General features: G+C 42.0%; 4 protein-coding genes across 9 annotated transcripts in view; 2 read left to right on the top strand and 2 right to left on the bottom strand.

The window, feature by feature from the left end:
- The first annotated feature begins 29 nt into the window (after window positions 1-29).
- On the top strand, window positions 30-5,575 carry LOC143904403 (tRNA endonuclease ANKZF1). The gene is made up of 12 exons (XM_077419061.1): window positions 30-327; window positions 1,132-1,329; window positions 1,410-1,726; window positions 1,930-2,044; window positions 2,122-2,267; window positions 2,382-2,607; window positions 2,691-2,957; window positions 3,130-3,321; window positions 3,522-3,804; window positions 3,902-4,043; window positions 4,135-4,308; window positions 4,392-5,575. Exons 1-12 carry the CDS (start codon window positions 168-170, stop codon window positions 4,563-4,565), a joined length of 2,394 nt encoding a protein of 797 aa, XP_077275187.1. The 5' UTR covers window positions 30-167; the 3' UTR covers window positions 4,566-5,575.
- Window positions 5,576-5,851: 276 nt separating this feature from the next.
- The window catches only part of LOC143904418 (ester hydrolase C11orf54 homolog), a 38,961-nt gene continuing 17,333 nt past the window's right edge, over window positions 5,852-27,479 (top strand). The window contains exons 1-4 of the mRNA XM_077419095.1: window positions 5,852-5,945; window positions 6,378-6,455; window positions 6,690-6,800; window positions 7,061-7,112. The gene's annotated coding sequence lies outside the window, so the exon portion shown is untranslated. The remainder of the gene's footprint in view (window positions 5,946-6,377; window positions 6,456-6,689; window positions 6,801-7,060; window positions 7,113-27,479) is intronic.
- LOC143904410 (uncharacterized) lies at window positions 8,056-12,303 on the bottom strand. Its single transcript, XM_077419076.1, has one exon. It carries the CDS (start codon window positions 12,301-12,303, stop codon window positions 10,369-10,371), a length of 1,935 nt encoding a protein of 644 aa, XP_077275202.1. The 3' UTR covers window positions 8,056-10,368.
- The window catches only part of LOC143904408 (uncharacterized), a 28,891-nt gene continuing 14,067 nt past the window's right edge, over window positions 12,656-27,479 (bottom strand). For 3 of the 6 annotated variants that reach the window (XM_077419069.1, XM_077419074.1, XM_077419072.1), the window contains 12 exons: window positions 25,198-25,295; window positions 24,154-24,306; window positions 18,036-18,161; window positions 17,640-17,879; window positions 16,807-16,935; window positions 15,960-16,089; window positions 14,825-14,947; window positions 14,281-14,370; window positions 13,720-13,849; window positions 13,274-13,492; window positions 13,015-13,106; window positions 12,656-12,798 (listed from right to left, as the gene is read on the bottom strand). In XM_077419069.1, coding sequence (XP_077275195.1) covers window positions 12,658-12,798; window positions 13,015-13,106; window positions 13,274-13,492; window positions 13,720-13,849; window positions 14,281-14,370; window positions 14,825-14,947; window positions 15,960-16,089; window positions 16,807-16,935; window positions 17,640-17,879; window positions 18,036-18,161; window positions 24,154-24,306; window positions 25,198-25,295 — 1,671 coding nt within the window. In that variant the 3' untranslated portion in view covers window positions 12,656-12,657. The remainder of the gene's footprint in view (window positions 12,799-13,014; window positions 13,107-13,273; window positions 13,493-13,719; window positions 13,850-14,280; window positions 14,371-14,824; window positions 14,948-15,959; window positions 16,090-16,806; window positions 16,936-17,639; window positions 17,880-18,035; window positions 18,162-24,153; window positions 24,307-25,197; window positions 25,296-27,479) is intronic. The other 3 variants (XM_077419070.1, XM_077419073.1, XM_077419071.1) reach the window with 2 other exon arrangements.

Below are 27,479 nucleotides of genomic sequence, written 5' to 3'. Positions count from 1 at the left end.
CACGCGATGGGTGACGCAATCGCGGACTCGCGAGGAGCTTGCGCAAATCGGCGAAACGGTCAGTACACACTGCACGGTGTGTGTTATCACGCGTGTGCTACGGTGAATATCTTCGTGGTTCCGTCGATTTTCCGCCGTCCTTCCTCGATCCTTCCCAGTTTCCCACGATGGCGAACGAGACGCGTCCGACCTGCGAGGCTGAGGCCGAGGCCGAGGCCGCGAAAACGGCGGATCACCAGGTCTACAAGATCCACAACCTGGACGACTTCAGCCGGATCACCCGGGGAATCAAGGTTGCGCGGTGCATGCAGTCGCCGTCCTCCTACGGTGAGCCGCGAATGTTTAACGAGGTGGAGGAACTCTGGCAATTGACGCGCGTGAGCGTCGAGCGACGAGGATGCGTTTATTTAATTTTCTGCTGAGTAGATCTGCTCCAGTTTTGGAACGGGAGGGACACGGACGTTCGGATTGAGTGCAGAAAGGTGTAGCTAGAACAGATGGATGTACATGATGTTTGACAGGGCACCGAGCAGGCTTATATTTTCGAGAGACGTAATTGTCCTTTTTGAAACAATTACGTTTGTTATTGTTTTCAATGTCAGGTTCTGACATTTTTGATAGACCGATCGATTCACAGGCATAGACAATGGACATAGAGGAAATGATGTGCATCATGTGCATGTTATGGAGCGTAGTTTTTGTTTAGAAATGGTTAAATTTAATTCATATTCTGGAAATGTTATTGTTTAATGTCATTTAATATGTTATTGTTATTTACTTCCACATTAACATTCTGTACCCTAAAATTCATTGTTATGTTAAAAATGTGTAATACGATAATAATTGTCGATACAATTAGAGTATTATAAGGATTATTGTGTGAAAACTTTGTCTTTATATCTAATATAATCAGTTAGATCTCTGATATCAATCAGGAAATTAATAATATCGAGTCTTTTTGATCTATAAAGCTCAATTATAGGAATTGAAGAAAGTTGAATATTGTTTTTAGATGAGATTATCTTAAAAAATTAGCGAGCATTATCTTTATCATTTCAATATCGGTAAGAAAAATACAGGATATATTTGTGTTTGACAACATTTCACATATGGAGTTTCTCTGGTTTGCAGTGCCTGACAGCGAGCAGATATTATGCCAGCTGGTGGTGTCTGACTCCTTGTGTTGTTCCCACTGTAGTGCCGAGTTTGAGGACAAGGTGCAACAGAGGCTTCACTACAAGCTGGATTGGCATCGTTATAATCTCAAGCAACATCTGAATGGTTTGAAGTCGGTTAGCGAGGACAGCTTCAATAGGTTGGCCGGCGAAGGTACAGTCTGAGATGAAGTACACGGCGACGATGCGAGCTTTAAAGCTGTGCGGAAAGTTAGGCATGTGGAAATTTTGTAGGCGACATGTCTAGCCTGTCCGGTAGCGAGGTAGAGTCCGAGAACGAGGACGATGCTGGTACTTCGGAGACTGGAACCTCGTCTAACGAGCAAACTAAGAACGAGCCGTCAAGTAAGACTGGACTTGGCAAGTCCAGAAAGGCGTCAGAAAGACGCGGGAGGATAATCGAGTCGGACATTTCGGACACGGAGTACAACGAGGAAATGTCCAAGGAGCGGAAGCTGCAGGTTGTGGCGAGTCGTCACACCAAGGTGTTTTTCGAGAACGACGACGGCAATATATTCAGCATCTATCGGTGCCTGTTGCATCACAAGAAGGTATGTCTGTTATCGTTGGCTGAATTGCCGTCAATTATAGAGATGTCCCTAGCAAACCTATACGCTACTATCGATATTGTTGCGTGCGCTTGTGAAAAAATTACACACGCACGAAATATCATCTTGAAACCTGATCTACTTTGTTAGAGTCACTTGGTGTGTTCTGTACTTGCCAGATCGGGAGATATGCAATTACGTTTTAGGACATTCCTGAGAAAGACACCGAGATGATCGCTCAGGCGTTGGACAGCGGCAAAAAGACCAAATGGACGGTTATCATGGTTGGCGGTGGACACTTTGCTGCGGCTGTATTTGAGGGTACGCGTCTTAAGAATATTTATAATTTTTTTGACGCGCACAATCGTTACATCCACTCGCTTTGATATATATTACAGACGGTGAGGCTATCGTGCACAAGACCTTCCACTCTTACACTGTGCGGGCAAAGCAAGGATTCGCTCAGAATTCTCGTACGAATGGTAATCACGCGAAAAGCGCTGGTGCCAGTTTGCGAAGATATAACGAAGCTTCGCTTATTCAGGTATATACTTTTGAATATTTCCACAGTTCCGTAGAAATTAACGAATCATTTAACGCGCGACTAATGCGAATAAACTGTCTGGTAAGCTGCAAGCTGACACGACGATTCTTTTAGCATGTGCAAGAGATATTGGAATCATGGTCGATGCACGTCAACAATTCATCGGCTATTTTGTACCGAGCGGTCGGTCCACATAATCGCACGGTGCTCTTCGGTGGCAAAAATCCTCCCTTAGATAAGAACGATTTTAGAATAAGACCACTGCCATTCCCTACTCGAAGAGCAACGTTTAGAGAAGTCAAGAGGGTATACGACATACTGAGCACTATGGAGATTTACGGTAAACAGTTGCTCACCATTTCAATATTATTCATATATTCAATCCGTATAGATCAATTTACTTTATGTAATACCGTACTTTAGGCTCCGCGGCGGATTTCACGGACTGTTTTCCCAATTCTCCGCGACAGCCCGTACGTAAGAAGGTCTCGAAACCGGAGATCATGAGCGAGATACCCGAGGGAGAAGTTGCTACCGAGTATAATATTAATGCCGGTAGTAACGGCAATCCGCAAGAAAATGATAAGATTAAGGCACCTGCGCAATCTACACCGGAGAAACAACATCGGAATTCCCGTCCACATATAGATAGGGCGAAACCGAGGAAAAGTCCGAATCGGCCACTGCCAGGTACACGTCGTTAATATAAAACATGAGTAATTCTGGGATTCTTAATTTTTGTTTTAAATCCCAGATATGCTGTGATTATTGTTGAAAAATAACTACTTGTATAATTATATTTTTATATAATTGTGCTGAATTATATAGAAACATTTTCTATAATTTTATTTCTGTTTTACAGATATTATTGTTAGATTAGCTCAATCGTCCTCCGAGTCCGAAATGGATACAAATTTGCAATTGGACATCCCTTTAATTGAAGAAGATTTTGAGGTATCGTTTATGGAAAATTTACAAGCGTTTCAAGATACCGTGCCAAGATACATGAAGAACAAGAAGGCTCATCGGCAGAAAAAGAAAGTGAAGAAAGACAGTAAGTTCTTTTAAATAGATAATCTACATCAAAGTTGTAATCTCTTCGCAATAATTTAAGAACCTAAAAAAATCTTTACAGTTTAAATTATACAATAAAAAAAGGTTTTCTGATTAAATTAAGGGAAAATGAAAAATGTATCAATACCCCTACTTTATTATTTTATTGTTTAAAAATGTTTTACGTTATATTATTTTCAGCTCAGATGAACAATGAAGTGCTGTCGGATGCTAAAACTAAATTATGGAGCGCCTGTAAGCGAGGCGATAATGATCTGCTAACATCGGTCATTGATAACTTGTTAGCTAAAATTAAGGAGTGCGAAGAGGAGCAGAACAAGAAAGATATCACGGACACTTGCGCCACGTCCAACAATACTCTCGTGAACACGGACGACGTGGCGAAATTAGTTAACGATACCAACGAGGACGGTAATACGGTGCTGCATTTGGCGGCACTCGGTGGATACCACGAGCAAGTATGGTGCGTGCGTTACATTTTATTTATTATCGAACAAATTTTATAATTTTAACGAAATCTTAACTTTAACGATGTTTTACGTAATTCGATTTGTCGATAGGCTACTACTAGAAATCGGATCTGATCCTTGCAATAAGAATAAAAAACTACAGACCCCTTATGTCGCTGCAAACGATAAGAAGACTAGAAATACGTTTAGAAGATTTATGGAAGCTAATCCGGACAAGTTCAATTATCAAAAGGTATTATTTATATCAGAAAATTGCATTGATATACTCGAAAAATAGTCTTATTATCCATAAGCTACATCATATATGTTTTAATGCTTGACAGTCTCAAATACCTGGGCCACTCTCCGATGAGATAGAACAAGCGGAGACGGAGAAGAAAAGACAGCAGCGGAAGTTGAAGCGTTTTAAAGAGAAAGTTAAGAGGAAGGAGTTTGAATTGAAGAAACAGGAGGAAAATGAGAAGCAGAGGTTCCTTAATCTCAGCGACAGAGAAAAGGTTAATATATAAACGCGTTATTATACGAAATTTTTTAATCGGTGTTGGTTCCGATATCTTATTTCTTTCCTTTCGTTCTGCAGAGAGCATTGGTCGCGCAGAATCGGATGTTGAACGAAGGATACACCGTGGTGTCGCGATGCTTCCAGTGCGCCATCGATATGACTGACAAGGTGCCTTTCGAGTACAACGCCAATCGTTTCTGCTCAATGCCGTGTCTCAAGGAGCACCGTCTTCACAATAAATATGTTATCTGATGGTGCATCATGTCTAGCTAGGAAAACTTTTACGACAATTACTCATTCGTGACTGCGATTGGCGAGAGGCTACATTTACAGGCAATTTACTTACATGTATAATTATTTATACCGAATTATTCATACAACTTCATGTGGAATTTGTTTTTTAATAATTTGAATGTAGAAAGGAATTTTCACAATGTGATCGTGTTTTCCTTCAGAATATTCTTTTATAATAAAGCACGATAACTCGCAGAAGGTAAGGATGAGGAAATCTTGATTAATTTTAAGAAATACGAAGAAACTGAACCGTAAGAAAATTATGTGGCGCATAAAAAATTTCGACAATGTGTACGAAGATGTAGCGATGTAAAAAGGTAAATAATATGCTCTAAGGATTTGAAAAATGTTTTCAAGCTATAACAATAGATTTTATACTTCGATCTATATGATCTATATATATGATCGGATGTACACAGATGGCACATTTTTTTACAAAGTATAATGTCCCAGATAGCAAAACGTGAGTGTGTAAAATCATGCAAATGTATTGCTGAAAACAATTTATATACTGTTGCCACAAACATTGCATAAACAATGAATTTATATAACTCCGTTCAGGATTCATGTTTTATGGTGCCTTTGCAGCAAAGATGTGCAAATTGTTTCCACCAATAATATGTAGACTGTACATCAATAGTCTCCAGACGTAAACTGTTGCTGCAAAAATGTAACAATAAATATCGAATAAACCGTTGGTTGAAACAAATTCAATATTGTTGTTGGACATTTGCAACACAGTTTTACCGGCGCTTTACTTGATACCGTTTTACTGGACTGCTTGATACGCCACTCACGCCCATTTTCAAATAAGCGAATCGCAGCCTATCAAATGATGTACCCGAAAAGCATGAAATATTATTTATTAAAAATGTAATTTTATATAATATACTTTTGCGATATTAATAGGTTTAATTACTGTATATTGTACGTGTAATATTAAAATTTAAGTGCATATTTTTAGTTAATCAACCGGACACTTTTATTACCCATCCATTTGACTTACATAGTATCGCACGTGATACCGGACCAAAGTTGCGTGTTTAAATATTATTTCGTCATTATTAGTGGCACCGCGTATATAGCATTTATTATTAGAAATAAGAGAAATGCATGAACGCGAATATAGGAGCGGGACACGCAGTGACGCCACGACGCTAAGCCGCTCCTTATCACGTGAAGTTTGCCGCGCGGAAGACGAAGCGTCTCCGCAGTCCGCCATATTAATTACGTACTCCTTCCATTTCCAGAATATGCGGCGGACAGCGGACACGCCGGCCGCCGGACACGGAACGGATCAGCTCCGGAACGAGTGCGGCGTCGCGACACGTTTAATTGGTAAGAGTTAGCACGTATATTAGCTCGTATTTATTATTTACTGCAGCACCTATCGCGTAGTATGGATTCAGCGCTCGGGTATTAATGACGTGTAAAAATACGTATTTCGCGATACTTTGGTTCGGTCGAAGGCGCGTCGCGCGGGCAATCGCGAAAGTGACGATCGTATTTTTCCAATGTCGCGAATATATCTGGGCCCGTGTTAAAAATATTGATATGCCTATTCGCTAAAATATAAGATAACAATCGTAATAATAGGTGAGATAGTATTTGATTTCCCAAGTTCGGAAAATTCATGATCGCGAAGTTGAGAGCGAGACGCATAGCGACGCCATGCCATGCGATGGCTCTTGGCGCGAGAGCGAGAAGTTGTCCGCGCGGGAGACGAAGCACCTCCGTTATACTGATGACGCGTTCTTTTTTCATTTTCAGAATTCCAGAACGCGGCAGACATGGAACGACATCGGCCCCGGGACGAGTGGCGTCGCGACTTATTTAATTGGTATTTTGGTAAATATAACATGCATTAACTTTGCATATATATAGTATAATAAATCAGATGCAATATACACTGTATATTATACAGTATAACCTGCAAGAATTATTTCCATAATTCTTTTTTAGATATATCTATGTATAACTATTTATCTTTATTAATTGTAACATATGACTCTAGATACAAGTATTTTTTTCTAATTTCTATTGTCTGAGTTCTATATAAAATCATTTATTTATATGCTTCAGAAGATGACGACGCGGGAAGTGTCACATCGAGGGAGCTGACAACCCGGAGGACAACCTGAGAGGAGGAGGAGGCCTGGAAGAAGCATCGGGCGCCAGCGGAACAACTTTACGGTGAATATTATTTTTTATTTTGTGTAGATAATTTTTTTGTTGTCTTCAGCCTTTTTGTTTTATAATTTAGAAATAAGTTAGATAAAAAGGAGTAATTTAATATCTTGTAAAAATTGATTCTTGTAAAGATTATTTTCGGAAAATGTATAAATATTTAATGAATAATGAATAAAAAGTTTGATGCCATAGAAATTATGCTTTAAAACATTAGGTTTTTTTGAACACCGTTTTAATACGAATTTTATATTTGTATGTTACAGAATCAACGTAGCTACGTAGCAGATATAATTCCGCTGTTGCGCATCGAGGTCGGTGAGTGACGATTAACATATTTATTGAGGTAACGGATGTGTGGTAACTTGTTAAATATGGCATACCATATATATAGATAAGTGTATCTAGATATATCTAGATATGTATGCAATTTGATAACAAAATAAGGATGTGACACATAACTATATAGCATTCCATAATCCATACATCCGTTGCCTGACTCTATGGTCAGTCTCTGACTTTCCGATATTCACTGTAAGTACTGAAAATCTATAGTTTACGTGACGTGAACTACAGATTTTCAGTACTAGCCTTTGATATATCTTGAGCTACCAGTGAACCTTTTTCTGATGTAACCGAGGGAAATCTGAGAGCGGTCATGCTGGCGTTTTGTTTGATACCGTTTTACTGGATGCTTGATACGCCACTCACATCTATTTTCAACGTTGGAATTATTTAGCACTTTCGTTGAGAAACATTGCACCGAGTACATCACCTGTGTGTGTGTGGGTGTGTGTGTGTATTTCTTTATTGAAACAAAGGAGAAGAGAAATGCTTCGAAGAATTTGTAGTGTTATAAGTGGACCGCAGCTTATGTGCGTTAAACGGGATGTATGTAGTCGGTGCAGTGTTTCTCAATACGAAAATTATAGGCGTAGCACGGACACGTACCAAGTGAGGAGACTTCATCGGTAGTGCCAGAAAATGGGTATGCCAAGTAGTTCCAACGTTGAAAATAGGTGTGAATAGAGTATCAAGCAGTCCAGTAAAACAGTATCAAGTAAAAACGCCGGCGTGGCCACTCTCGAGGAAGGTTTCTTAATTAATTTTAAGCAAGACAAAGAAATAGGAGCGTAAGAAAATTATATAGCATAAAAATGTGTGTAAAAAAAATGTGAATTTAACAATGTGTACGAAGCTGTAAAAAGATATAAAAAGATAAATGATACGCTTGAAGGATTTGAAGAATTATTTCAGGCTCTATAACAATATGGATTATATATTTTTATATATAATCGGGTTTACACAGAGGGCACGTTTTTTTTACAAAGTATAACGTTATCATTCTATGCATATTTCGACTAATGTTTGACATCTCTACTCATGTATTAAATGCCGTACATATAATACATGTATATAGGAGTAAAATCACATACTATACTAAAGGAAATAATAACTACTCAACGCTGCAACGTTCAAATACATATTCACGTTCGTATCGGAATATTCGCGCATTAGGCGTGTATACATACAGGGTGCTTAAGTATAACGTATCTCTAATATTTTTCTTAATAAACAGAGAGAGACAGACTTTGGTGATCAGGAAATACTTACTTAAAAATGATATCAAATAATAAAATTTTAATACATAGATAATAAGTGTACGAGTAATATAAATTAATAAGAAAAATCATAAGACTTAACGTGTTAAAATCGTCTTCTATATTTAAAATTTCTCTAGCTATTTTCATAAATGGTGTGTGACAGATAAGCTTGACTAAAAATAAAAATTAGATTAAGAAACTAGAAACTTTCGAGGTATTAATGAAATTGTTTAAAGAAGTGCTTTATAGATCGTCAAACATGAATATTTAATATATAATTGATTTAAAAGTAAAAATAAAACAATATAAAATTATTTAGATAAAAAAATCGCAAATGCCAAAAGAATATATACTCTCTATTCTTCTGTTAATTATAAATTAAATCTTTGCGAAGGCATTTTATCAGAAGCACCCTACATATACCTATATCCGATTGCTCGTAAAATCATGTTATAATGATTAGTATCATCAAAAACGAGCATTCGCCCGCGCGCGTTGCACATTATCCTGAATAAATTGATTTCGTGATTAACAGTACAATATGTAATCACGGAAATCCGGCACGGTTTTTGCAAGCGAAAAATATTTTTCCAACGAGAAATGAAAAGTTCGTACGTTCAAGACGATTAAACGATCTCATAAATTCATCAACGATCGACATCCAGCAGTATATTATAACTTATAACTCTTTTCATCGATGTATGTACAAGGTGACTGTCTTTACATTTAGTCCCTACAAGCTTGATAAAAATAGTGCACAAAATACACATTATATGCAAAATGATCGAACGGTCTTACGCGATTGTTTGGAAATTCGATTGGAACACACGTATATCGAAGATCTGATGAACGGGATCCAACGATCATTGTGTCGTACGATTTTAACGATGAGGATCAGAAAAAAATTTTTCGGTATCGCGAGTCTCTTCGATCGCCCTATATTATCCTTTCTGGTTTTCCTCTTGGTTATTCGAGATATATACACAGCAGAAATCATTTCGGAATCGAGAAAGTCAGTGAAGCACAGATCTGAGTATCATTTAGGCTGAATGCATGCGAAGTATCGCGCGTATCGTGGTCCTCTCTGTTTGTGCAAAAATAGGTATCCGCAATCGGTTTTCACTTCCGATTCGTCCCGCCGAGATGTCGAGCGCAGCGTATTAAGTACAAAATATCGGAGATTTCTATTCGAGATCATTTCTTTTTCCTTGCGTATGTAGGGTCTTCCTCGTGTCTGCCTTGATCGCGGTCTGATTTGTGCTATTCTCGTTTCACTGATTTGAGGTACACGCAGTGTACATTCTCTCTTCAGTCCCTTATGTAACACAGCTGTGTAAATTGTGACTGAAAGATTCTTGTTGAATATATTGCACAACGATGATATTCCGAGATTCAAGATTTCTTATTTAAATTTCGCATCCTCATTTGTAGACGGAAATTCTCAAACCGAAAATTCAAGAGACCGTATCGATATAATACTAATGAAACATTTTTCTTCTAACATTTTTTGCCGAACTTTTGTTGAATAATTAATAATTCAAATAAATTGATATCAAATGCATTATTTGATTAATTATTCCAATTGATATACTTGTGAAAATAACAATAGCCAGTGTATTAATGGCACGTGTATATTGATAATTCAATGATGATCGAAACGAATCCGTTCAAAATTTTAAAGAATCATGGTTTGATCACTCCAATCATTTTCATTATTAATATAAATTTTTACAATGACGTAAACTATGATTGAAATTTTCTTAAGTAGTTTTTGAGAAAATCTGCAAGATGACTGTAACATATTTTCCATTACGCTTTTTCCGAGATGCATTTGTCAAAATAATTGGATTCTCTTTGTTTCTTCGAGATCGATCGCGCCCGATCAACAGTTTAGCGATGGCGGCAATCAGAGTTGATCGAGACCGAGGATTCCTCTGATGGCGGTGACACGCGAAACCTCCTGCCTTTGTTTAAATCGACGTGGAATCGTCTGTGTCGGTATCGTCGCCGTAGAGACCCCGACCGTCGGTCTTCGTCCACGAGGTCGCGGTGGTTTCCACGCCGACCTCGTATCTATTCTCCTGCTGGGCGTTACTGGACGGCACGATCCTCACGTAGGTTTCTCTCACGCCCTTCTGCTCCGCGATAATCCTCTCCTCGCAACTGGCGGACTTAGAACGTGCCTTCTTCTCTTCGGGCTTCTTCGTCATTGCCTCGATCGACTCCAGCGAACTCTTTCTGCGGCTGCTTCTACGGCTGTTCGATCTAACGATCTGGTCCTTGTCGGTGGCGGAGGTCTTTCTGCCTACTACCTTTGGACTCTCGTTCTCCAGGTACTTTCGGATCCACTTGGGCGTATCGCTCGAGTACGCCTGCGCTTTCTTCGCGTATTTGCCGGGCGTGCTCGACAAGATCATCGGTATCTCCGTCTCGATCACCGTCGTGATCACCTGTTCGTTCTCGTCAAAATTACTCTCGAGAAACTTGCGCTTCGGCGTCCCGCCAACGCTCAGCTTGCCGAGCGTCGAGGCGCTGCCGCTCTCGTCGCTGCCGGGCGTCTCATACGTGTACGAATAGTGCCGCTGAATGTGCTTCGGTTCCTTCTCCTGTTGCCGATCCTGTTCCTTGATTCCTTGCCTCTCGCTCGCCTCCTGGTTTCGTCGATTCTCCTCCTTTTCGATCCTCTTCAGCTTCTCGAGCGCGTCGTCGATCGAGTATCGCGGCGATTTCCTGCCACCGGTGCCGAACTCTGGCAGCTTCACCGGCGACAGCAGCGATTGCCTCAGACCACCGGCGATGCTATGTCGCTGCCGGGCAGGCGGGTCCAGCAGTCGGCGCAAGCTCGAGTTCCTGATCTCCGGCACTGACATCCTCTCCCGGACTGGAATCGGCGGTGGTTTACCGGAACGCGCCGACTTTGCGAACGAGAAGACCTCTAACTTGGGTGGCGATGGTGACTTGGACGGTTTCCTGCCCGTGAATGGGAAGTCAGGCGCAAGAAATCGCCTCTCGCCGGGTGGGAAGATCGGTGACGTGCTCGCGACGATCACGCTCTGCAGACCCTCGCAGGTAGGACTCTTCAATCTGTCAGACGTCAGCCCCACGAGCTCCTCGGTTTTCATCTGTTGATGCTCGAAGATCGGCGAGCTGGCGATTGGTAGCAGCCGTGACTTGCAGCTGTCCTGACTGTCTAAGCTGAAGCGCTGCTTCGCCAGTTGGCTGTCCAAACTGAAGCGCTGTTTGGGCGTGCCGGCGATCAACCGCAGGTCGTTCTGCGTTTCCAGCTCCGGTATCGAGAACCGATCGCGATTGAACTTGACCTGCGCGGCACTGAGATTGCCACCGCCGCCGCCGCCGCCGCCGCCGCCGCCGCCGCCGCCGCCGCCGCCGCCACCTCCCAGGTCTTTGATATTTCGATACTTGGCGCCGATGTCCAGCTGCGACAGACGGTCGCGCTGACTTGCCTGCAGGACGGCGGGTCCGAATCTCTTGTGCTTGAGGGGGTAGGGTGGCGGCGAGGGTGAATGCATGCTGATTCCGCCGCTGCTGAGGCACGGTTGGGATAGTCGCTGCTGCGTTCGACCGGGATAGTAATCGCCGGTGACGAGAGTGGGCTGCGACAACCGCTCGCGTTTATCTTGCCGTAGAATGAATCGGCGTACGTCCGGCTGCGACAGCCGCGACGAACTCCGCTCCATCGTCAGGCTGCCACGGGGGCTTCCGCTGCCACCCAGGGCGTGCACGTTCGGTGTCGACAGTCTCTCCTCCTCGTTGATGCTGTTGTCGCCCGAGGCGGCACGCAGACTGGTGTAAGACAGACGACCGCCGGCGCTGCCGCGGTGCATGCCGACGAAGTTAAACGAATTGATGCCGCTCAGGCTGGAGTTGAGGGTCGGTTGTGACATGCGAATGCGACGGTCTGGCGAGCCGCCCGATCGCCGATCGTACGAGATCAGCAGGGTCGGCAGGTTCGGCTGCGAGTAACGGCTGCGTTGACTCGCGGGCGAGTAACTCGGTGGACAAGGGGTGGTCGAGCGGGTGCACTCGTAGGTGCCCGAATCCTGGGATTCGATGCTCGATTGCGATTGCGGCGGTGCCTTGACGGGGGTGATGTGCAGATTCGGAGTGGACAACCGGTTCTTGCGGCCCTGGCCCGGTCGCTTCAGGTGGTCGATCAGATTTGGTTGGGACAGCCGGACGATACACGGGTTCGGGCGTCGGTTCAGGTACCAGAGGTCCCGGCGAGAATACGGCTCGCATCAGAGGGTGCCTTCCTCACGCAGGCGTCGCATGAAGACCGGTCGTACGTCCTCGAAGAACGATGGCAGATCGAGCTCGGCAGCGCGCGCGATACCGCCGTCTTTGCATTCCAACCAGTACGTGTCCATGAGGCCCTTGCCCTGGAGAAAGCGCAGCCAGAAATGAAACTCGCGCCGGAAGAGCGAGACCCAAAATTTATAGATAAAAAAAAATTAATTATCCATTAATTGAAAATTTATCTCAACGTTCTTAGGACGATGTATATATGTGTATAATAAAATCGGAAGAGTCATGTCGGTGAGAACTGAAGAAAAATCAATATTGTAATAATTGATTTATATGAACAATTAAAATACCTTTACGTCGACAAGGCCACGGTGCTCAATTTTAAAACCGCCCACCGCGTCGAGTGCTTTCTTCATCTCTAAGCTGATGTGAATTCGCAGAGCTTGGGTAAAATAGCATAGAGAATTAATCAGTATATTGAAACATAATGGTATATAGTATAGATATATAAGTGGAATACATGGAATACACCGAGATCGATTTGAAGAAAATAAAAGATATGAAGAATATTTTTATTAACAGCTTAATCTTCATCTTGGCTATTTATACCTTCGCCGGTCGATTCCATGCGACTCGCGGTGTTCACTGTGTCGCCGAAGAGACAGTAACGGGGCATCTTGCTGCCGACGATACCGGCCACGACGGGCCCGGTGTGAGCCCCGCTTCGTATTTGCAGTCGTTCGCCTGGACGTTTGGGCACCTGGAACACGGACGAAGCCGCCAGCAGATCCAACGCCATCGTGGCGATCTCGGACACGTGCTTGTCACCTGAGAATGACGCGAAATCGCGAAGAGATGTATTAAACGAAGAAAGAAATCTCCAAAAGAACAGCAAACACTAAAGTGTAAGAATGCAAGAGGAAAACGTTTATGTGTTTATTCGTTTAGGAACTAAGGAATTTATGTGCACGAAGAGAAAAAGGGAAGTGCCGCGCACTGTTACGATATCGAGCATGCTTCAAGACAACACGTGGAGCTGGGGGAGAATTTCGTACTTTTACCATTTCTCACGGGCAGACCGGAAGCGACCATGTAGGAGTCCCCGATAGTCTCTACCTTGTAGACATCATAGCACTCGATGCGCGCATCGAATAGCTTGTAGATCGAGTTGAGGAATGTCACCACCTGGAAAAAACGCCGGATGACTCTTGTCACTGTGTTGCGCCAATATCCTGAACGCGAATAATTCATTACGTTCCATGGTATTCCGCGCGTAAAATGGGAAATTAAATCTGGCTGAGTATATATATATATATATATATAATCGCCAGATAGAATTAAATAAATAATACGAGCAATCGGATAAACAATGAAAGTAACGATAAATAATGAAAACGACAAAATGGGAATGATACGTAGGAAGATGCATGATCAATTGCTACGGATCCGATTCGAATGGTCCTTATTGCGTATGTCCTACGGGAATTCGCATGGTATGCGCGCAATTTCATCACCGCGGCAACAACCAAGAGCATCGCTCGATGGAACTTTCCCGTAATTCGGAAACTCGGATCGATCGATCATTTTCCATCCGAACAGAACGGGCAAGGACGCACCTCGAGGGGCGTGTTCTCCGCGGCAATCTCCGTGAAGCCGACTATGTCGCTGAAGTAGACGGTCACCGCCTCGTAATACTCCGCTGGTACCTGATGAACGAAAAAAATTTATGAATCCACCGATCGCAGAAGGTGAATAGGTTGCAGGTAATGAAAAAACTTGTTTTCTCGTTATTCTTCACGATCGATCATTTTATAGAAGAAGCGCGGACCGAGAGAAAAGTGGAAATTAAAAGAGCGCTTAATGACACTGCGGAATTTGAGGATCAAATACTTTCCGATTTAAAAACTCTAGGAAGATAATGCATTTATGAAAAAAAGTCTAGATCCGCTATGATTTTAGAAATTACAATTGAGATTTATAGATAAAAATGCAGATTGAAACTTAAGGATGTAAGATTTCTAATAATCGTTTGAACATCGAGTATCGCGCAGCCACATTCGGGTACGGCGGAAAAAAAAACATTTTACAGATTCTTAAATTTTTGTAAATTATTTTTTCGAGGTACTTGAAAAATAACTACTCGAGACAACTAAGATTGACCTGTTGAGTCTGCTTGAGTTGCTGGGCGACGCTAGGTGGAAGCATTTGGAAGAGCAGCGTGTCGCTCTTTCTCTTCTCGCGTTTGAGTTCGCGGGCCTTCTGAGCCAAATTCGCGGCGTACATCTGTAATTAGCAAGTTGAACGTATTATAAAGTTAAAGATTTATAGCAGTTAGATCATATTATTCGACATTAAAAGCGAGAATATTCTTTCTTGTGTCTAGGGAAAAAGATTTTTTCAATGTGAAAAATATAAATTATTAAAATATTAAAATTATAACTTCAAAGGCGAAGCAGCTTATAAATTTATTGCGTATAAATTTAAAATGGAAAGAGTGGATTAATCTAGCATTGCAGAAAGAGATTTAATACTTATAAAAAATGTTTTTTTTTTTGCGAATAATTGATAACAAATGGTGACTGACGGATTAATATCGCTTAATAATTTTCTTTGTAAATAGAACGCTTTAAGCGATAAGCGATAAAAACGTTTTTGTTTAGACGCTGAAACTTCTCTCATCGCGACCTAGACTTCAACAACCGTTTTTCTATTGAGACGTCAGTCACGCGACGCGACGTTTATTCGTCGACGACCTCGTGGCCTCGAGAGCTCGGAATCGAGTTATAGGATTCGATGCGAAGTAATTAAACGTACGGTCGGGAAATTTTCCCATGGCCGTTCACATCAATTCTAACATCCGACAAAATGTGCAAAGTTAACTTTGATAAATGACGGTAGGAAACAATCGTATTGTCACGAGTTGGACTTAATTTAGGCGAACAATAAAAAGAACCGTTGAATTTATCCGTCGAAAATGTTATCTATTTATTTTTCCGTAGATTGAAAAAAATATTCTTGTAGGCAACTTTATTCGTTCTTCAGCTTCGATTACTTGTAACTCAGAAATTATCGCTCAGATATTTTAGTAAAACATATATATTTCTGAGGTAGCTATAGTCTAATCAAAGGAAAATCAGGTGCTGAACTTTTGCCAAAAAGTCCGCGATAAAAATTTGAAGCCCGCGATACACACATTCTGTATATAAATTACTGCGAGTGTCACGTATAAAAGAGAGTCGGATGTATAACCATGAAAGAAAATCAAATCGACGTCTTTAAATCGGTGAGGGCAAACCTGAATGGTGGCGACGGCGTTGCGCATCAATATGATAATGATGGGGGATACCACCAGGACCAGAACGACGATAGCGATTCCTGCGACTTCCTTGTTGCTCGCGTCTTGTAACGTCGAATTGACATAATCCCTGGTGAAAATTGTATCATATGATCAACATACTTTATAGATAATGTAATTTAAAAATCATTATTCAAAATTATGAAACATTATTGACAATAAATACTGTAACTTATTATCGTCTATAAACTATAAATTACAAAACGGAGTACAATCTATATTCGGCATCAAGAGATTAAGCAAATTTACTAAATTTTATTGAGAGAGAACAAAATGTCGAAAAATTCTGCTTTATTGTTAGGAACGTTGACTGATTTGACGTACTGCAATTTATTAAAATCCAAATTTAGAGATTTAACGAAATTGCAAAATTTTATTCAAGTACGAGATTCATCGGAATTACTAAATTTCAGTGAGACAAAAACATGAAATTGAAAAAAAATTTTTGCTTTGTTAGGAATGTCGATTGCAATATTGCAATTTATTAAGGCCCAATTAAATAAATTTGTTTATTTATACATGACCGAGACCGTACATCTTCCGTTTCGAAATAAAGTACATTTATATAATCGCGCGTTGAATAATTTCTAAGGAGAACTTTCTCTTGCAAATCGTCTCGCCCCGCGGAGGAAGAGATCGATACTTTGCTAATTGTGGTGTCAATTATCGAATATTCTGTTTACTCGTCTCACGTGGATAGATAAGGTTTGGATGGGCTTCCCGTTGTTTTATGAGTCTCGCGCCGAGATGAATTGAAGAAAACAATTCCATTATAAAGATTCGTTACCTTATCATGTGACGCAATTCCCGCTGCAGCTTACGCAGCTCGTCGATGTAAGTGGCCATCGAGTCGAAGTAAGCGATTGCGTCTTCCACGCTCGATTCCCTCCTCTGATTCCGCAGGATCTCGTCCCGTCTAAGGAAGGAATGCAAAACGTTTCGTCTCGTCTGCCCGCTATCTTATTGCCGTAATCTATCATCGGCCCGTTACACCGTCGACGCTCATAAAGGCGCCTTCACGAAACACTTCGTCTAAATGATCAAATTGCCCGAGAATCTACAGCTTCTCACGAGAATACAAGGGAGATTAATTTATAAGTATCCTCACGTAAAAAGTATGTGTAATTTTTCAAAATTGTAATCAAAGTATTGCCTTTTTTTCGATCATTTACTGTTAAATTCGTATAGCGTCAAATTATACTCAATTTTAATAATTTCTATAAGTCGCTATTGCTCTTACTCAATATGTCGTTAATTTAATTAAAACAATGTCAATTTAACTAATGGATTTAAACTTATAATACTGTTTTGTGTTTAAATAATAAATTTTGACACACACACACATAGTAATTGAAAATAACCAAATGTTATTTAACTTAAGTTTTAAATTTCATTCCTTAATAATAACAGTGTTCATCGAACATCGAAAAAATATTGAGAATAAACCAATTCTATTTTCTCGTTTTATTGAAGAATGTCACGGGAAAGAGGATCGGGTAAATTTTTCTCTCCGTCTAAATATATTACAGAAGATTTATACGCAAGACAAGTAACTTCCTTCCAACAAGACTTCGCCGCGCGATCACGAGACGCGAAAGGGGAGCGCGAGAAACGTTTTACCTTGCCTTTATCTTGTCGTACTCGGGCATGGTGCGCGTAAGTTCATCGTAAAACATCTTCAGGGAAGGCACGTACGTTAGGGCGGCGTTCAGAAGGTCGCGGCCCAACGCCTCGTGGCGAACGTAATTGACGTAGTTGTCGCCAAAAAGGAGACCGCGGCCGAAGTAATTAATCCCCTCCACGGAGGCGATACCGAGGCTCTCGATGCTCCGCAGGAGATTCTTGAAGGCTATCAGATACCTGAAACGGATGAGTCTCGTGTGTATATCTCGGATCGCGCGGATTCTCGCGCCTCTCTTCCCCCGCGCGAGATCCGGCCTCCGGATTATTGTCTCCGCCGTCTCCCCTCCGTCCCGTTCTTTAAGGGTACGTCGATGTCGATAATGCGCGTTTTACCTCCACACCCCGCTGTTGTCCGTCTCCTTGATCTGATTAGTCAGGTGGTCCAGCATAGCGGCGTTCACGCTCGTGTACCACGCCATCACCTCGGAGATGCTGCTCTCCTCCGAACTTATTTTCTGCCTGCGGGAAACGAACAAACGAACTTTGCGCTCAACCGCGATGATTGTTGCGTGCAGCGATGTTTTAAACGTACATAAAACGCGATCGATATATATGTCGGGAAGATAAGCTCCGAATCACAATCTTGTCGGGACAAGTAAGTAACAGCCGTAATGTGAAATGTGAAATATATAATTGCGTCACGCATCGCGCGTGGAATAATCTGATCCAGTGATCTTACGTGGTTCGCACACGCTCGAGATTATCTGTAGGTACAGACATTCGTCCTTCCCCCGCGAAATTTGTCTCTTATAGAGTTCTTACATTATTACGAATTATATTAAGAAGTAAAAGGAAGATCTTGGTACACGGAGCCATATGTTTTTTTAACGAACGACGCGGGCAACCTTTACTTATATCTCGACTTCAATATTTATCCCGACGACGCCTCTTCTCCCTCGTTACCTTCGTCTGGAGACGATCTCGCCCCCGTCCGAGAAGCGATGGTCTAAAATAAGAACACGCGCGATTCTTCGGACAGGTGCGAGCCGCGATTTGCACGTGGCGGAATGTCGGTCGATAATGACATCAGCGACGTAGACCTTCGCATTTGTTACGAGGGGTTTGATCGGCGCGCAACGTCGAACGTCGACGAGATTTAACCAAACGTGGACAGACGAAGGGAAGGAAAAGAGAAAGATAGACCAAGTGTATGGATGAAAGAGAGAGAGAGAGAGAGAGAGAGAGAGAGAGAGAGAGAGGGGCGGAGAAGAAGATACATATGAAAGAGAGAAAGTCAGCCAGAAGAGGAGAGAGAGAAAGACAAGAGTCTAAAAATACTGTCTATTGCTCCAAATGGGCGCTCGCGCGCTCATGTGTGACGACCTCTTCCATTGCTCATAAAGAGAACGCAAGAGAGAAAGAGCGAAAGAGACAGAGAGAAAGAGAGGGAGAGAATAAACTTGGAGAACGAAAGAGAAGCAATGATACGGAGAGAAAAATAGACAACTTTATTGTAAGGACGGATAGACAGCTTTATTGCGTTCTTCTGAGATTGACTACTCTCGTGCGCAAAGAAGGAAGATGCGTAAGAATAATTGCAGCGCGAGCGTATCGTGACACGGCAGAAGCGAACGCGAGTAATAACGCGGCGAGTAGACGGTAAACAAATTCAATTGCCGGTATATTCAATTGTAAACGAACGCGTTGAGAGGGAAGGAACCGAAGAAGTAAGCGGATATTGATGGACGAAGGGAGGAAAAAAGATACGCCGGGATAAAAAAAGCTTTATTGCGAATTTCGAAATAATATCTTCTAAGAGCTCGAGCAAAGAGATGTAAATCACGAATGACGGTAACAGAAGGAAACGTAGACAATTTTTTGATGTATCGGTGCAATTGGTGATACTGGCCGGGCAGCAAATGAGGAGAGAAATATGGAGTATACGAAATACAAGGAAGGAAAAAAAACGTTATTCCGTGATTAAAAATTTCTTAAGAATGAAAGATTACGTAAAGTAACACAGTTTAACTAATAACGACGAAGACGTAAATATATAGAATTATAACGGATAAGGAAATCGATAAATATATGTATCTTTATACATCAGAATTAAATATTCAAGAGAAAGTGAGACACAGAATACTCTCGTTATCGAACACAGCGTATCTCGGAATTTCAGACGAAGGTCTCTCTTAATAACTGTCGTCAAATAAAAATTTCATAAGGTGCATGACGAGAAGGAAGTCCGTAGGAATCTGCTACGGCTTTCCGCATCGATCAGTTCGCAAGATTCCCGCCCTTTTCCCGCAGGCTCGAGGAAGTCGGAGGATCGTTAGTGTCTTGTTATCTATCGGCTGTATCGAGGGATGACATAGATGCGTGTCTTCCGCGTGCGTGGTCGTATGATAACCGCCGCGGGTCCTTCCGCCTTATTTCTGTTTCCGTTCCTCCCCATTCGGTCGGCGGAGATACATCTCTCGATGTCGGTCGACGCGAAAATTTCTCTTACGAAGCAGACGCACCTGACGTACTGTTTCTACTATTTTAAGGACTCAAAGGCCACGAAACTATTCTTAGCAAGAGACTTGCCTTTTAATAACGATAGTGTCAACAGTTTTTAAACCAGCCGATCTGTATTCTTTTCACAATTTTTCTGTGCCTTTAGCTGCGAATGTAGACCAGGCTGTTTTGTAGTTTTACGCCTGCTTTTCCTAGATTATTCTTTTGAAAGGGAATGTAAACGCTAACTCTGGTTATCGAAACCGGCCTCAGCACGCTCTAATTACTTCGAAAAATGTTTTCGTCTCCGCATTGTGACCTTTCGCATTTTCGCTGGTAGTCGCGAATACTCGATAACGGCGTATTCAATATTTTCAATCGACGCGAAAGATATATGAAAGTACGGTTGAGGTATTTTGCAATTACGCCGCGTGGATAAAACCGGGCCGAAATTAAAGTTTTCGCCGCACAATTTCGAGACACAAGTTACAATCAGCTTGCGCATTGTCATATCGATAGAAAAGGGATATAGGCAGAGGGAAAGAGAGCGCGGGCGGCCCCGTACAAAATATTCTGTGTCTTCATGCCCGTCAGCGACCGGATGCGCGCAACCAGCCTTTCCATATCGATACTTTATCGTCCCATCGATTTATCGGACGTACGTGCCCGCCAGGCCGCGCCGGTTCGCGCTCGCCGTTTTCGCTCCGCCGGAATGAAAAACGTGCCTTTTATAAATATTGCCACGAGCGCGACACATGGAAATCGGCCCGATTCAAGCGTGCCCGCGTATATATGTAAAGTGGAATTCACTCAATGGAACGAAGTAGAGAAACGATCCATCCCACGAAAAGAAAAAGAAAAAGAAGAACAGAAAGAGAAACCATTATTTCTTTCGTTTGCGTAATGCGTTTCGTAACTGACCAAGAAAACCTACAATTATTGCGTAATTAATAAAAGTCGGCGATAGAATCGTGGATTTTTCTTCTCTCGGTCTTGTTTCTTTTTTTTTTCTTGTCTGAACGACTAGCGGTACCACAAATTGTCATTTCGAACAAAGTCCGGCGATATTCCAAGTCCAAGTGTTTCGAGAGAGCACCCTCGCTCACGTTATAGCATTGCAAGTTAAAAAGATTGTCGGAGGCATTTGTATTTTTGATCTGCGAGATCCGCTCAGCCGCGGAGGCACGCGGGGGGATGAGGGTATTGAGGGTTAAATATTTTTATCGTCGATCGATGTGACAAGTCGAATGCGACACGCCGGGGGACTATTATAAAAGCGTGTGCACGCCGCTCGCTCATCTCCGCCACGCCTTTTGACCCTCCGTTACACACACATATAATTAGACGACCAGGAGAAAAGGATTAATCGAGAGATGTGTACAAGGGCGTTTCCGATTAAATTGCCCTGTCGCTCAATGTCGCCGAAATTACGTTAATTAAATCGCTTTAAACGGGCGCTATCGTCCGCCTAAAGCGATCGTAAAAGTGCGTCGGCCACGCGCGACGGAATTTTTTAATCCTAACTTGAAAAGTCAACGGACCAATAAATTTTTTAATTGAGAAACTTTCGTTGGTCAATTCCTTTACCTACGCAAAAGGCAGAAGAGCGATAAGACTTTTAAAACGCAAAGCCTTTGTGTTTTTTGTCAGTGGTTTCTGTAACGCCGTTTTGAAATTCGAATGAGGAAGATTACGGATTAAACAATCTTCTATTAAAAAGTTTTTATGTTGAAGTTTTTCTATGTTAATGGCGAGATGTGTTTAAATCGCGTTTAATGATTTACTGTACTCGAATCGATTTCAGGACACGGCTTCAAAAATCTGCCAGCATTTTATCGTCACATTTATCGTCACACAAATGCCATCGAAATATTAAACGCAGCCTGAGGAATTTTTCCGAAAATTTTTCATCGTCAAAATATCTCTCTTCAAACGTCAAAGCGAAACCTTTTGCAAAACGCAAACTCCGAAAGCTGCAACATTTCGCTCGTCGATGCAATCGCACAATATTTTCGCGAAGAAATCGCTAGTTGCGCTATCAGGTGAAAATGTGGCGTCGCTTCATTCTAATTAAAGCCCCTAATTAAAAATAATGAAATTTTTTTCTCGCCACAATCTGCCGCTTCGGCAACTTTGCCTTGTTAAAAGCGCGTTTTTTTTCTTTTTTCTGTCAACGCAACTCCCTCCCTCTCCCTCAACAAGAAATAAAGAAAAAAAGAATTGTATGTTTTTGCATAAAATATTGAAGCGACATTATCATTGGCTCTGAAGAACGGTTGGAGCACCCCACGCGGCAAGATAAAAAATTTCGTATATTTTCATACATCGCCGTTTTCTCTTATGGGGTCGATAAGATATATTATATCTCGCTCTCGTTTCTCTTTCCCTCTATCGATACATCGAGGAGCGAACGGTCAGTTTTCCTTTTCGCCCCGTCCTATTTCCACCATGAGAAAATACGACCGCAGCGGTCTCGTCGTATCGCGTTATCTTATACGTTCGAGATGTACCACTTGATATAACAACCCCCTTTTCACCACCTCGTCGCTGCGGAGTGATCTCTCTTTATGCATGCGACGCGCGTTTATTAGCATTAACGATGAAATATCGCTTGCCGATGCGCCACCTTCCATTATCGAATCGTGTCGCTATCTACGCCCAGAAATTCCAGTACTTTCCTATGTTTATACATTATATATATGTAGAAAATATAAAGAAAACAAAACAAAAAATTAATGGAGAATTTTTGAGAGCGGGTGCACTCAGAGCATCGTGATGAGCTTTCAAACTTAATTACATACTTATTAGTAGCGTCCGCATAAAAGTTTGCATATTATGCTTTTTTATCTCGGCATTTTATTAATTTCTAATATCGAAGATTTATTGCAAATCAATGTTTTTTTTACATATACTTTGATTTATTCACATTTTAAAGATGTTTTTAAGCGAAATAAGTAGTCTTTTCCCTTAGAACATATATATTGCACAACTGATATTGAGGTAGTAGATAATTAATATTAAAAGCGAGTGAAACATTAAGAAAATCTGTTTTTCCTGAAACTTGCCAACCATAGCGTTTCTCGAACGTTCGATCAGATATCGAGATCTCACGCTCGCGGGAGCTAGACGACTCGATGTCTGCGCGAGTATATTTACAAGAACACGGGCACGGGCCCGCGGGAGAAAGGGAGAGACAGCGAAAGAGAGGAGAATTCCCCACTCGTACTCTGAATGGAAATTCAACAAGTGTCGGGACGAGGGCTCGAGGGAACGACTCGGGGTTTCCGCCGTAACTTTCCATACCAGCGGATGGCTCCTATCCCGCGCGCGGAAAAGGGGTAAAAGCCAACACGAGAATTAACCACCGGTTACCGACGCTCAAAGCGATACCACCCGCTTGCGCCGGAGAGCCGCAATTTATCTTAATAATTACGCCTGCGAAGAACGTCGCGTAGCGCGCTGCCCGCCTCCCACGCCAGCGCCGGGGCGGTATAATTATTGCGGGGTGTGTGCATTCGCGCGCGCGGGGCAGCCTCTTAAGTTAATTAGGTAAAGATTGCCCGCGCACGGATATATACGCGACGCGGAATTTTACCCTTGACTTTTCGTCTTTCTTTTGCACTTGCTTCCGTAACGCTGCGACGTCTAGCAAGTTTCTTCGACGCACCGTGCGTTAGATGAATTTTTGGATTTGCAACGTTCAATTAAAAATTAAATCAAGTCCGATGAGAACGCTATATAGAAATAGAATAGATTGTTTGAACGAAGTAAGAATCGCGAACCGAAGTTTTCAATTTCAACGTTACAGGCTTCGTCGTTCGTTAAGCTTCTAATTTTTATCGTCTCCTCCGCGTGTCTCGCTTAACTGTCCGAAACTCAGCCGAGCGAGTCGGTCAGCTAACCTAACGAGCTAAGGTCAGAATTTTGTGGGCGCGATTTCACGGTTGTTGGCCGCCTTTGTGACGGGCGATGCTCGGAGACGACCTTCGTCGTACAGATCGATTCGATTTACCTGAAGTCCTCCAGGCGTGCCTGGAAGGCCTCCTTGCTCACCACGTCGTATGTTTGCTTCTTGCTTTCGTCCCTGGGCACAGACACCAGCGGCCACGTGCTCATGTTGTGGAGATCCTGGTCGGTTATGGCGAATCTCTGCGTCAGGTTCGACCTAGTTGTCGGGCATAGGGTAAAGTGAATTAGGGAGGAAGATGTAGTTCATTGGGACGAAGTCTCTAAGCGCATCAGGCAAAATGGTTCGTACGTTGCGAGCACGTAAAAATAACACAAGGCCGAGAAATAAGTATATGTACTACATATGTACTACATACGTTATATTGTCACATATAATTTAGATAATAATCACGGGAAGAATTTAAAAAGTATAATGCATCTGAATATAAATTGAAAACTATTAATTATTTTACACAAAGAAATCATCTTTATTTTTTATATCAGAACTGATCTGTAGATTAAGTCGTTCATTGGACACTTTCGTTTGAATTTCGAAGCATAGACGTCTGCAAATTTCGATTGTCTCTTTAGTTTTGCTTAAAAAGTGTCGAGAGCACAGTTTCTACAGAAGAAAATCTGTCGAGAGATCAGGGTGTACGTCACGAGAATATTTAAAATAAAACCAACATAAAGCAAAAGTGTACCGAGCAGTTTTATTTTGAATCGATTCGTACAGCTTTCCGAACGACTACTTCAGTATTCTGTGAGGCGTTTGTTTTGCAGAAACGTCTCGCATCCGCGCGTCTCGTCCCGATTGCGGGACTTGAGAAAGCCATTCGTTCTTATCACGCGAAATGCGATGGAAAGCACTTTCTCGCGCTCGATCGAGGAAGAGATTTCACATTTCGTCGCTGTGGCACGATCACGTGGTCGGACCGACGGGACTTTCAAATGTTCTGATCGAGCGATAATCACACGCGGGATATATCAGAAATGCAAGAAAATGAAACTGAAGAAGAAAACAAAATACGAACTGTCGTATCTTGTTTTCAACAAAAATACAAGTTATCTCTCGAGGGAAACTGGAAAAATAGCTAGCAACGCATACCTTAATGTGTTGCCGTTGGTGTAGATGAAAAAAGCCACTTCGGATCTTTCCAGCTGCATTCGGGTGACCATTTTGCCCAGATCCGTCGCTATCGTCACCTGTAATTGTCATCGAACATGCACATGTCGACCGCCATAAGCAACGCACCTATTACGGGTATTACCGTGGAACCTTAACTTTTGTCGAAGAAATACTTTGAAAAATGATTCCCTTTAAGGGAACGCTGTTCTATCAATTCGAATATGTATTTCGTGATTCCTGATTCGATACATCGGATACTTCCTACGAAGGAAACGAAGTCGCCTTCGTCGGGATAATGGTTATCGTAGAACTTCCGTTAGATAACAAGGCTAATTGTAAGACGCGAAAGGACCGAGATTCGCGGAACATACATCGAGTGGCCACTTCAAGTCCCAAGTGTCTCGAAGATATCGTTATCACCCTTATAGGGCTCGCGATCATCTCGCTTCAACAGAGAAAATATCTTCTAACGGTACACTGAAGCTTTTTCTTATCCGCTGCTCGTGGATTCACGATTTGAAACAGATAGTCCTATATGCCGTCTCATTTCTTGCATCTTTTGCCGTAGATGAATATTTCATTTCACGAAGATTCGTCGATGTACAAATTTCGCTTTCAAAGGTCCTTGATATAATTCTCGATTCTACAAATCTTTGGATTTCCGAGCAAATTTTTCGACTGGAGAGACGGCTGAACTTCAGTGTCATAAATCTCTGCCGTCGCGAAGATCCCTTACAAGTTTTTGCCCGTTTGATTGCGTATTCTCAGTCATTAAGGAATCTCATCAGTTTAAGAGCGCGTCCTTGTTTCCATTTCAATCTACCGCGGCTCGCGAGAACGAGCGATATTGCATTAACGCTGGTGGTAAAATCGCTTTACGACCCCGGGATAATTATTATCATGGTTGCAAATTGCACAGCAATCGCAATTAGGTGTCCCACCAAAGCGCCGTTGACGTCCCGCCCCTTTTCGAACAAGAACCTGCCCGAGACTCATCAAGCGAGCATCTTTCGTCAAAGACTTAGCACCATCGTAAACTCACGAACTATAATAGAAAGTTCTTCGCCGAACTTGCTCTTTTCCAATAAAGCGCTCGTATACAGCGGAATAATCCGCGGCTCTGTCAGCGTGCCACGAACTTTTAAGCCAGAGCATCACAAGCCGGGTCAGAGGTCGTCCTAACTCTGACGAAGTCTCAGCAAAGTTACCGTAAGGATCAGGGTAAAGCCAGAACGAACGTGCTCTAAGCAGGAGTTTGTAATACGCTGATTTTAATAATCGCCGCTCGCGTACACTTAAAATTTACAACTTATTAATTCTAATATTGTATATACGAATCCTTACGTTAATTCTAATATTGCACATGCGAAGATTTTTGCAGTCATCTCTGTTTCGTTCAGATATCATCGATTTTATTTATTCTTAGACACGTGCAACTCTTTTTGGATAAAATCCTACCTTGATTAATTCCCTCCTTATAGAATTCTAATTTATCTATTTTAAATTTTTATCACATAAATTTCTTTAACTCAACAAACAATATATAATTCAACAAAGTTTCTTTTCCCTTTTCATAATTTTCTGTGCTCCAGATTATTCCGTAAATTTCAGCCTCCGGTTTCACATTTTCATTTCCTCTGTATTTCACTCATTCGTTCTGTTTTCATTTAATTTGCCATCACAAAGGTATGTAAAATGATTTACGTAATTTAAATTCTCAACGAATGTTAATTTAAATATTCATTGCAACAAAATTTTACATTAACGAATTAACAAATGTTACGGTAAAAATACTTAAAAAAAGATGCTCAGGAATCTTCTCAAATCTGGTCCGAGCTGAAAGAAAAATTTCCAAGCTTCTCGCGCCGTGTTGAATTGCAATGTAGGGGGTGTGCCGACGGGTGTGCGAAACGCTCGTCGGTCGTAGAGAAGCGCGAGTACAATCGCAAATATACGTATATCTGACATCGCCGACAATGGCAACCATTCTTACGACGCTCGTCAAACAAGTAACTCGAGATCGAAGACCGTTGTTCCCGCGGCCAACACCCCATCGCGATGAATTTCTATTTGATCCGCCCTTCGCTCCCAGGAGGGTCGTGTCTAATATCTTTGTGGACAGGGCGTTTAGGTAGAACAGTGGAAATTTTTTCTTCACGACGACGAGGGAGAGCGACGCATAATTTACGATTAAAACTACGGTCCGCGATTATGGTCGATCAAAATTCACTCTTTACTTAATGTACTCTGCTCGAATTAAA

Source organism: Temnothorax americanus, unplaced genomic scaffold (genome assembly GCF_048541705.1).
Source record: "Temnothorax americanus isolate GAGA-0224 unplaced genomic scaffold, ASM4854170v1 Scaffold51, whole genome shotgun sequence".
Classification (NCBI taxonomy): Eukaryota; Metazoa; Arthropoda; class Insecta; order Hymenoptera; family Formicidae; genus Temnothorax; species Temnothorax americanus.
Note: the sequence above shows the minus strand (reverse complement) of the source record. Positions and strands in the feature narration are given on the sequence as shown.